We start from the raw sequence: 12,545 nt of genomic DNA, 5'->3' as shown, positions 1-12,545 counted from the left end.
TGATGTATATAATTCCGAAATTTAGAATTAGTAGAGTTTTCCAAGTAGTGGAATATGTAGAGTTTTTAGTATAACTGTTGCTACTTTACAAAGATTTTTACTGAAAGTGCAGAACTGAACTCTAAAGACTAATGTGATTCTATAGGTAGATTGGACTTACTAAATTAACAAATTAATTAAAACTTACCTAAGTTGTAGTTTGATGTTAATTTGGTAAGGTCCAATCTACCAGAATCACATGCCCGCCCGAGTTGTGATTTGTGCCCACCCTCATTATGGAAGTTTCAGTTCCTGACTTTCTCCACTCTGAAGTCTGATTTGCATCATGTGATCATCTGTTCACTCATGTGATTCTGGTAGATTGGACCTTACCAAATTAACATCAAACTACAACTTAGGTAAGTTTTGTTTAATTTGTTAATTTTGTCAGATGAATCCTGCCAAACAGACTTGTTCACCTTACCATCATCTCGAAAACAGAATATAGTTGACCTATAATGTATTGCTTATAGGATCCGAGAAACGGACAAAAACAAAACTCAACATTGACCAATGAACCATGAAGATGATATCAAGGTCAGATTAAGGCTGCCAGACAGACATGTTCATCTTACAATAATTCTATTCATCAAATATAGTTTACATTTTGTTTATAGTATCTTAGAAACGGACTTGACAACGGAAGCTTTACCTTGATGACTGATGCATGACATTATTGGAGTGTTATGTCTCACTTTCTATGACTTAGGTCACAGGTGAGACAAAAATAAATGTTTTCTAATAGCTATTATGTTAGCCTGCTGTCTGTACAATGGCTATCTTTTTTCTTGGGGAAATAATTCAAGCAAAGTAGAATATTGCTTGCAATTGCAAAGTACAAATAAACATGTATTATAGCATCGTATAGAAGACCATTTATTTGATGGTACTTGCTATGTCATGTATTTCATATATATATTGGAAAGCTGCTAACACTATAGCTCCAAGTTATCTTTTATAGTGATTAATCTCATCAATACATTACAGTTAACTGCATGATGTCGTATAAAAAAAACATGTTGTTATTCTGCAATTCCTAGAGTAATAATAAACTAATAATGAAATAAAGTTTAAGAAAATTACCTTCTATCCCTAGTCCAGCAGTCACGCCTGAAGATTTCTCTGACATGACAGTCTGAAAAATTAGGAATATGCACTGTGAATATATCTTTACTCCTGTCACTTGTTGCACTATAAAAATTCTAAACTATATCAACCCCCCAAAATATACTTTATAAAACAAATGTTTCACATTATATACTATTTATATCGAACAAATTTTCATATTTTTCAGGAAAATGTGTGGCCTAGAGTAAAGATATATATATATAGTTTACAGTGTAAAGGTGGTTTTTGAATTTGGAACATTCCCTTGTAGACATAAACTTGCTTCATGTTGATTTCCAAATGCATTTTGAATGCACCTTTAAATGGAAAATTGTTCCATAGGTGGAATATTCTAATATTCCGCAGTGATCTCACACTTGTTATCATTTGTCTTGATACAATGTATCCGTCCAATTTTGGATAACCTTCATTTTAAGCATACGTAAAATCGAGTAAATCAAGTATCCATGATATGTACAATCGTATAAAAAAATGTCCTTCAAGGTACGTAGTATTTAGGGTATAAACAAGCTAGAGGCTCGACGGTGCCTTGATATCGCTCAAACTTTAACCTGAAGCGTGAAACAAATGGATGAACAGACGAACGGACGTACGGATGGACGTATGTTCAGACAGACAAGGCTAAAACTTAAAGGGCAAAATAAAGTACAAAGTTGAAAAGTATGGAGGACCCAAAATTTCGAGGGTTTTTGCCAAATCACGCTAAAACTATCTTTTCCTGTGGTAGAAAATTCTTAGTATTCATAAAAACTGAAAGTTTTGTAAACAGTTAATTTGTAATTATGATCATAATCATAATATCAATAATAATTCATGTCAACACATTAGTGCTTGCTAATCACTTGGCTTCCGTCGTGATAAACTTACAGCTATACATGATCTACAAATATGTCAATATGACAAAAAGCAATACACAACAGGAGTTATTGACCTTTAAAAATGACAAATTTTGACTTATAATTGTGTTTATCTGTCTGTGTGTCGGTTCGTTCTTTTGTCCATCCGTTCATTTGTCCATCTGTTCATTCGTCCATCCGTCCGTCAGTCCGTCCGTTCGTCCACCTGTACATCCCAAATTTGCTTTCCGGCCTCAACCAAATGTTATAAAACTTATACACAATGCTTATTATCACAAAATATATACCGATCAAGTTTGAATTTTGGAGGCATCACTTTAAGAGTTATACCCTTTACAAATGGAATAAAATGCTTCGCTGAGCGCAGCCTGATACGACCCCAGAGGTCAAAAACTGAACAATTGTTGCAAGTTTGGACACAATATTCAAGCTTGATATTGTCTGAATTTGGATTGTGATCAAATTTTTGAAATAATATAGGTTTCTGACACAAAATAAATGTGGTGAATTATCTAAAAAAAATTAAATGGGTTAAAAAATTTGTATTAAATTTCAATTGAAGATATCTTTCTATTGCGCAATATTCTGCATAAGAAGATTTCTTGCTATTGCCCAATACTGTGCAATACTGTGAAATTGAAGATTTCTTGATATTGCGCAATAGTGTGCTATTGGATATTTCTTGCTATTGCGCAATACTGTGCAATTGAAGATTTTTTGTTTGCTATTGTGCAATACTGTGCAATTGAATATTTCTTGCTATTGCGAAATACTGTGCAATTGAAAATTTCTTGCTATTGCACAATACTTAATACAATAATGTACACATACTGTTTGGTGTGTATCTTCTGCCATACCATTATTATTTGCTTTTATATATAAATCAGAAATAACCAACTTATTTAAGAAAAAAAAAAGGGAAACTAGAGGCTCTAAATAGCCTGTGTCGCTCACCTTGGTCTATGTGAATATTAAAGGAAGCAGATGGATTCATGACAAAATTGTGTTTTGGTGATGGTGATGTGTTTGTACATCTTACTTTACTGAACATTCTTGCTGCTTAAAATTATCTCTATCTATAATGAACTTGGCCCAGTAGTTTCAGTAAAAAATGTTAGTAAAAATTTACAAATTTTATGATAATTGTTAAAAATTGACTATAAAGGACAATAACTCCTTTAGGAGGTCAATTGACCATTTTGGTCATGTTGACTTATTTTTAGGTCTTATTTTGCTGTACATTATTGCTGTTTACAGATTATCTCTATCTAAAATAATATTCAAGATAATAACAGAAAACGGCAAAATTTCCTTAAAATTACCAATTCAGGGGCAGCAACCCAACAACAGGTTGTCCGATTCATCTGAAATTTTCAGAGCAGATAGATCTTGACCTGATTAACAATTATACCCCACGTCCGATTGCTCTAAATGTTTTGGTTTTTGAGTTATAAGCCAAAAACTGCATTTTACCCCTATGTTCTATTTTTAGCCATGGCGGCCATCTTGGTTTGTTGGACGGGTCATCTGACACATTTTTTAAACAAAACACCCCAAAAATGATTGTGGCCAAGTTTGGATTAATTTGGGACTAGTAGTTTCAGAGAAGAAGATTACTAAGATTTACGAAAAATGGTTAAAAATTGACTATAAAGGGCAATTTCTCCAAAAGGGGTCAACTAACAGTTTCGGTCAAGTTGACTTATTTGTAAATCTTACTTTGCTGAACATTATTGCTGTTGACAGTTTATCTCTATAATAATATTCAAGATAATAACCAAAAACAGAAAAATTTCTTTAAAATTACCAATTCAGGGGCAGCAATCCAATAACACGTTGTCCGATTCATCTGAAAATTTTAGGGCAGATAGATCTTGACCTGATGAAAAAATTTACCCCCATGTCAGATTTGCTCTTTGAATGCTTTGGTTTTTGAGTTATAAGCCAAAAACTGCATTTTACCCCTATGTTCTATTTTTAGCCATGGCGGCCATCTTGGTTGGTTGACTAGGTCACCGGTCACACTTTTTAAACTAGATTCCCCAATGATGATTGTGGCCAAGTTTGGTAAAATTTGGCCCAGTAGTTTCAGAGGAGAAGATTTTTGTAAAATTTAACGACGACGGACGACGGACGACAAGTGATGAGAAAAGCTCACTTGGCCCTTTGGGCCAGGTGAGCTAAAAAGAAGATGTGGTATGATTGGCAATAAAACAACTATTCACAAGAGACCAAATAACACAGAAATCAACAACTATAGGTCACAGTAAAGCCTTCAACAATGAGCAAAGCCCATACCCCATAGTCATCTATAAAAGGCCCCGAAATGTATAACAATTCAAACAAGAAAACTAACGACCTAATTAATGTACAAAAAAAAATAAACGTAAAAACAAATATGTAACACAGCAACAAACGACAACCACTGCATTACAGGCTCCTGACTTGGGACAGACACTGACATACACAACGTGGCATTTCAAACATTTTAGCGGGATCCCAACCCTCCCCTAACCTGGGACAGTGGCGTAACAGTTCAACATAATAACGAACTATAAAAATCAATTGAAAAAGGCTAAACTCATCAGATGAATACAATTAGAAATACATTTAACAAAAACAAAGAGTAGACGTGGCCGGGTACTTGTACATCCCAACAACAAAAAGACACGAAGTACAGATCTTAGAGTACTCGCAGTTGATAATATGTGTATCTCTCTATTTATTATAGCTAAAAACAAACAAAAAAAGACTCAACATAACTTAATTCATTTAAACTTTTTTGTAGATCTTCTTTCCTCATCAATTAAGTAATATCAGGACTGTAGCTGATGAGTTGACTCAAATGCAAATAATTTATCACTTTTAAACAAAACAAAGTTTTTTTCCAAAAATAAAAGGTCAAATGTCTTCAACAAGAGTGTACACGCTGAAATGTCTCGCCTCCTTTACTGACCATTGGTTTCATGAAAGTCTTTAAGATAAAGGTTTAACTAAAAGTATTACACAAATTAAACATTAAAGATCTGACATTGAGGTCAGGGTTAGATAAATTCTAACAGACAGACATATACACCTTACATTTTTTATACACTAAATATAGTTCACTTTAGGCTTATGGTAATTGAAAAACAGATTAAAACAAAAACTTAACATTGACCAATAAACCATGCATGAAAATTAGGTCAAGGTCAGATTCTACCTGCGAAACAGACATGCACACCTTACAATTATTCAATATACAAAATATAGCTGACATGTTGCTCATATTGTTATAAATATTTGAAAAACAGACCAAAACATAACACGAGTGCACACGCTGAAATATCTTGCCTCCTTTACTGACCATTGATTAAATGAAAGTCTAAAAGATAAAATTTAACTAAAAGTATTACACAAACTTAACATTTTAAAAGATCTACAAAATTGAGGTCAAGGTCAGATAAATCCTATCAGACAGACATTTAAACCTTACAATTTTTGGTAATTGAAAAACAGACCAAAACTTAACATTTGTAACAAGAGGGCACACGCTGACATGTCTCACCTCCTTTACTGGCTACTGATTTATGTTGTTATTCCTAAATATAAAGCTTTACTTCAAGTATCACATAAACTTTACATGATCCAAGAAAATTTGGTCAAGATCAGATAAACCAAACCAGAAATACATGCACAAATCACAATCGTTTCAGGCACAAAATATAGTTGACCTATTGCTTATAGTTTCTAAGAAACATATCAACCAGGAAAAGTGAACAATGAACAATGTACCATGAAAAGAAGATCAAGGTCAGATAAACTATACAAGACATGTACACCTTACAATAAATACATGCATTAAATATAGTTGACCTATTACGTTTGATATCTAAGAAAGAACCTTAAAGTTACCATTTACTAATTAACCATGAAAATGAGGTCAAGGTCAGATCATACCTACCAGAAAGACATATACACCTTACAATCATTCCATACACCAAATATAGTTGTCCTATTGCCTATAGAATCCAAGAAAGAAACTTAACCATGAAAACTTAATATTGACCAAGCAACCATGAACATGAGGTAAAGGTCAGGTGATACCTACAAAACAGACATATACAACTTACAATCATTCGATACACCAAATATAGTTGACCTATTAATTATAGTTCAAGAGAAATAGACCAAAACACAAAAACTTAACAATGAGCAATGAACCATGAAAATGAGGTCAAGGTCAAATACACTTGCAAGACTGACATGTACATTGTAATTTACTTCCATACACCAAATATAGTTGACCTATTGCATATAATATTAGAAAAAAAGAACAACACAAAAATCAAATTACACCACTGAACCATGAAAATGAGGTGAAGGTCAGATGACACCTGCCAGTTGGACATGTACACCTTACAATCATTTCATACACCAATTATAGCATAATTTTTGATTATTGTATCTGATATATGGACTTGAACATGACAACTTAACCTTGATCACTGAACAATGAAATAAGATTGAGGTCAAATGAAAACTGTCTGACAGACATGGGGACCTTACAAGGTACATGTATGCACATACTAAATAAAGTCATCCTATTTATTTAAAAGAGGGACGAAAGATACCAAAGGGACAGTCAAACTCAAAAATCTAAAACAAACTGACAACGCCATGGCTGAAAATGAAAAAGACAAACAGAAAAACAATAGTACACACGACACAACATAGAAATCTAAAGAATAAACAACACGAACCTCACCAAAAATGAATCACAAAAGGTTTATCCAAGACATGAAATATTTTATTTTTTGATATTGAAAATAAAGGCAATTTTTAGAATTTTTCATCAATTTAATGTAATACTGTAAACAAAAATCAGGATTAAAAGATGTTTTGAAAAGTAATTGATTAAATTAAATTACTTGTAATTTTTGGTTGATTAATGATTACAATGATTACTTAAAAAATTGAAATCAATTATAGCCGACTAATGATTACAATTACAATTACCCCAAACCTGATCTGAGATGAGACTAGTTAACCATGAAAAGGAGGTTATAGACAGACTGTCGGTGTAAGAATCTCAAATAGAATTTTGCAAAGCTTGTTTTCGCCTTAACACTCTTGAATTAAATAAAAGACACCTACTAATTTTGTTTAATATTGACTAAATCACAAACCAATAATTTCCTGAATTCAAAATGGTGGCTTAGCTTTGTGAAAGGTTGGTAAAGAGTTGAATTTAGCGTCTCAAATATCAAATCGTAATAACAAATAAATTGCATTAGAATTTGAAATTTTTATTTCAAGACATAAACAATGTCCCCTAGAGTATCCTGGTTTTGTACCTGATTTATTCTAAGTGTAAGCATTTGTAATTAAAAGTATGTGTACCTGTAAGTATTCCATCACTTCTTTATTCGGCCTGTATACTCCTGCTGCTAGATCGTATGGAGTCTTACCCTGAAATACAAATCTTTATATTGCCTTTATCTGATTATTACTAAGAAGACTTTTGTTACACATTTCATACAATAAACAAGACCAGTAGCAGCTGAGTGGTGTGTTATTTTGTTTTTACAGGTGCTAACCATATTATTTTCAATTATAAAATATAACTCATGAACAACATTCTGAATATTTTTATAACTTTTTCTGTAGCCTTTAAGAAGGCTTTTAACTTTTTTTAAAAGCATATGAAATAACCTCAATCTGTCAGTAATTAGTTTTGGACTAAGTACTGACAGATTGAGATTATTTCATATGCTTTTATTTTTTCTACATGTTTTTTTTAAAATCTGTTAATGCATCCTTATGTCTAGATGAGGGTTGTAGGATTTGTTTTTGTTTTTTAACTATTTATTTTTTATTTTTTGGACAAATTATTCCCAAGTTGGTTTTTTTTATATTTTAGCACCCCACTTTTCTTTATTCTTTATATTTTTGCACTTCATTATTATCTATTCATCATCTTTTTGCCCAATTCTCTCTATTCCTGAAGTTTTTTTCTATCATTCATGATTTTCTATTCTGTATACCCTATCCATACTCTCCTATAACTGTATATTACTGTATATTGTTATTTTACAGATTTCATAGTTTTTAGTGTTAACACTGACATTGTATAGATAAGGAAATACATAAATTATAAAGGTACTTGCTTATAAGTTGGAAGTTTGGGAGTAAAATTCAGAATCCAGAGAGGGGTACCGACTTATAAGCGAGATCCCGAGACCAGAGGAAAAATCCAAGCTCAAAAAAGGTGGTCAGATGGGAATTTCCTGACCAAAACTACATTTGTGATAGCCAAACCTACATAAATCTCTAAATAAATAGCTTTTGTGGAAAATAAATGACAAAAATACTGTCTTTGTGTTTTATTTGCTCTCTGTTAACATTTGTGTTGAATTTCCCACTGTTTCCGTTTTATGTATTGACTTTTCATAGTCACATGGTTTTTGTATCATCCCAAAGGAAGAGCCAAGAACCAGAAATAAGAAGAAGATAATAATGTACTTAATATATAAAAAGAATGTATCTAACAACTAATTGTGTTATTATTGTTTTATTAAAAATTACAACATTTATTGACAAGCCAATATAATCCATGAATAACTCCTAATCAAGTGACAACGAGTTCACTATAGGTGTGAACCAGATGCTCCGCAGGGCACAGCTTATATGACCGCAGAGGTTGAACCCAGACTAAGGAGAACGGTTGGGGAAAGTATGGACACAACATTCAAGCTAGATTCAGCTCTAAATTTGGACTGTGATTAAATAGTTGACACAGCATAGGTTTCTGACACAGAATGAATGTGGTCTAGTGAACTTAAAATTTTTGTTTTGCCTTTGAGCAATTCACAATGCTGTTGAATATTAATCCTCTAAAAAAAATTGAAGCAATTTTCTTTTAATTGATGAAATCTGAAATGAGAAAAATTTACCCCCCCCCCAATTTTTTTTTCACATCCCCTTTTCCCTTATTCCAAAACTGATCTCAATTTGAATTTCTAATGGCACCTAGCAATAACTACTCATTTAAATACATCATAAAATATTAAAATGTAAAAAAAGTGCTCGTTATCACTGAATGGTAAAGATTGTTTTAATTTATCAGTTGGTAGTAAAAGTGAATATACATTGTATATTGTATAAAACAATGATTTAAGTTGATTCAACTACTATTCTGGACAAAGAAAGATAACTCAAATTGAAAATTTTTTGCTATTGCACAATATTGTGCAATTAGATATTTCTTGCTATTGCGCAATACTGTGCAATTGAAAATACTTGCCATTGCGCAATACTATGCAATTGAAGATTTCTTGCTATTGCGCAATACTGTGCAATTAAAATTTCTTGCTATTGTACAATAGTGTGCAATTGAAGATTTCTTGCTATTGCTGAATACTGTGCAAATGAAAATTTCTTGCTATTGCACAATACCTCATATAATAATTTGGAATCCTGATTTGGACCAACTTGAAAACTGGGCCCATAATCAAAAATCTAAGTACATGTTTAGATTCAGCATATCAAAGAAGCCCAAGAATTCAATTTTTGTGAAAATCAAGCTAAGTTTAATTTTGGACCCTTTGGACCTTTATGTAGACCAATTTGAAAACGGGACCAAAAATTAAGAATCTACATACACAGTTAGAATCGGCATATCAAAGAACCCCAATTATTCAATTTTTGATGAAATCAAACAAAGTTTAATTTTGGACCCCGATTTGGACCAACTTGAAAACTGGGCCAATAATAAAAAATCTAAGTACATTTTTAGATTCAGCATATCAAAGAACCCCAAGGATTCAATTTTTGTTTAAATTTAAACTAAGTTTAATTTTGGACCCTTTGGACCTTAATGTAGACCAATTTGAAAACGGGACCAAAAAAAAAACATACACAGTTAGATTCGACATATCAAAGAACCCCAATTATTCAATTTTTGATGAAATCAAACAAACCCTTTGGGCCCTTTTTTCCTAAACTGTTGGGACCAAAACTCTCAAAATCAATCCCAACCTTCCTTTTATGGTCATAAACCTTGTGTTTAAATTTCATAGATTTCTATTTACTTATACTAAAGTTATGGTGCGAAAACCAAGAAAATGCTTATTTGGGCCCCTTTTTGGCCCCTTATTCCTAAACTGTTCGGACCTCAACTCCCAAAATCAATCCCAACCTTCCTTTTGTGGTCATAAACCTTGTCTTTAAATTTCATTGATTTCTATTTACTTATACTAAAGTTATGGTGCGAAAACCAAGAATAATGCTTATTTGGGCCCTTTTTTGGCCCCTAATTCCTAAACTGTTGGAGCCAAAACTCCCAAAATCAATCCCAACCTTCCTTTTGTGGTCATTAACCTTGTGTCAAAATTTCATAGATTTCTATTTACTTATACTTAAGTTATGGTGCGAAAACCAAGAAAATGCTTATTTGGGCCCTTTTTGGCCCCTAATTCCTAAACTGATCGGACCTCAACTCCCAAAATCAATCTCAACATTCCTTTTGTGGTCATAAACCTTGTGTTTAAATTTCATTGATTTCTATTTACTTATACTAAAGTTATGGTGCGAAAACCAAGAATAATGCTTATTTGGGCCCTTTTTTGGCCCCTCATTCCTAAACTGTTGGAGCCAAAACTTCCAAAACCAATCCCAACCTTCCTAATGTGGTCATAAACCTTGTGTTAAAATTTCATAGATTTCTATTCACTTTTACTAAAGTTAGAGTGTGAAAACTAAAAGTATTCGGACACCGACGACGACGACGACGACAACGCCAACGTGATACCAATTTACGACCAAAATTTTTTTACTTTTTGCGGTCGTATAAAAAAATATCAGTGGCAGGTTAATAGGTTAATTAGTTAGTGTCCCTTGATTTCTATAATCCATTAATTGTGGTGTCTATCCTGTGTGTCAGTTTATTTATTACTATGACTGGTCTGTTATGAATGATTAACTGGATTAATTTATTTTTTCTTTTGACTTTTATTTTGTTAAGGTTTATGTTGGTTTATATTCGTTTTTCTCAAACAATAGGTGTTTGGTCATACACTACAAAATCACTGATGCATTACGTAAACAATATGAGGCAAAACAGTGAATAACAAGAATGTGTCCATAGTACACGGATGCCCCACTCCCACTATCATTTTCTATGTTCAGTGGACCGTGAAATTGGGGTCAAAACTTTAATTTGGAATTAAAATTAGAAAGATCATATCATAGGGAACATGTGTACTAAGTTTCAAGTTGATATAACTTTAACTTCATCAAAAACTAACTTGACCAAAAACTTTAACCTGAACTTTGCACTATCATTTTCTATGTTCAGTGGACCATGAAATTGGGGTCAAAACTATAATTTGGTATTTAAATTAGAAAGATCATAGCATGGGGAACATGTGTATTAAGTTTCAAGTTGATTGGACTTCAGCTTCATCAAAAACTACCTCGACCAAAAACTTTAACCGGACGGATGAACGGACGGACGAACGGAGGCACAGACCAGAAAACATAATGCCCCTCTACTATCGTAGGTGGGGCATAAAAACAAGAAACAAGAAATGAATACATCTTTATTATTATCAACAGAATAAATTATCAGGATGAACATCAATTCTACATGTACTTATTTAAAGAATCAAACATTCATTCAATACATGAATCTCAATTTAATTTCTTGATTTTGCCAATGATCAGTTACTTTCTGCTGCCAAAAAAAGTCCCAATTTAAACCGAATTATAGGCGGGTCAAGACTGAATCGCTAGATTTTAAAGCTGAAAAGGGCATCCGACTTATAAGCGGATCGACTTATACTCGAGTATCTACGGTATGGCACAGATGAGAGTTTTTTCTGCAACTATTCCAACTACAAATGAACTATATAGATTAAAAACAAGAATTTAAAGAAATTTGCAGTCTTAAGGGGGTACAGAACACCTAAGAAAAGATAACTCTCACTCATGGTCTGATTCATTGCTACGTTTTAAAATCATGTGCAATATGCTAGCTTTTAAAAGATTATGATTAGAATGTTTACATTATTGCTAAGAGCAGCTGTACACCTAATTTCATACAAGCCCCCCCTCCTCAAATGGTAGTTCCCTCTGACAATACGATTTTAACAAAATAAATAAATAAACCATGGACAATTATACAATGCTTCTGTTCGAAGATCTTCATACCAAATTGATTAAAACAAAACAGAATTGACTCCACAATACTTATTCTTTAAAAACTATACCTGTAGTATTTAATGAAATACACTATGGGCTTAGTAATACACGAAGTAATGCTAAATAGGTGATGAATAATTTTTAATATTAAAATTTCTGGCATATTTTTAAAAAGTGCAATTGAATATTTTATTACATGATTCATATATATATTCATGTAAAAAGTTAGAAGATACCGAAGGGGGATAATCAAACACCAGTGCATTAATTACATGTCACGGAACAACGACAAAAAGAAGAGAAACAAACATCCGATTCAGTCCACAAAACACTACACAT

General features: G+C 32.5%; 1 protein-coding gene across 1 annotated transcript in view; it reads right to left on the bottom strand.

The window, feature by feature from the left end:
- The window catches only part of LOC143053725 (uncharacterized), a 77,495-nt gene that overhangs the window by 60,710 nt on the left and 4,240 nt on the right, over nt 1–12,545 (bottom strand). Inside the window, exons 3-4 of the mRNA XM_076226511.1 lie at nt 7,407–7,475; nt 1,123–1,174 (exon numbers count right to left, since the gene is read on the bottom strand). Coding sequence (XP_076082626.1) covers nt 1,123–1,174; nt 7,407–7,475 — 121 coding nt within the window. The remainder of the gene's footprint in view (nt 1–1,122; nt 1,175–7,406; nt 7,476–12,545) is intronic.

Source organism: Mytilus galloprovincialis, chromosome 12, assembly GCF_965363235.1.
Source record: "Mytilus galloprovincialis chromosome 12, xbMytGall1.hap1.1, whole genome shotgun sequence".
Classification (NCBI taxonomy): Eukaryota; Metazoa; Mollusca; class Bivalvia; order Mytilida; family Mytilidae; genus Mytilus; species Mytilus galloprovincialis.
Note: the sequence above shows the minus strand (reverse complement) of the source record. Positions and strands in the feature narration are given on the sequence as shown.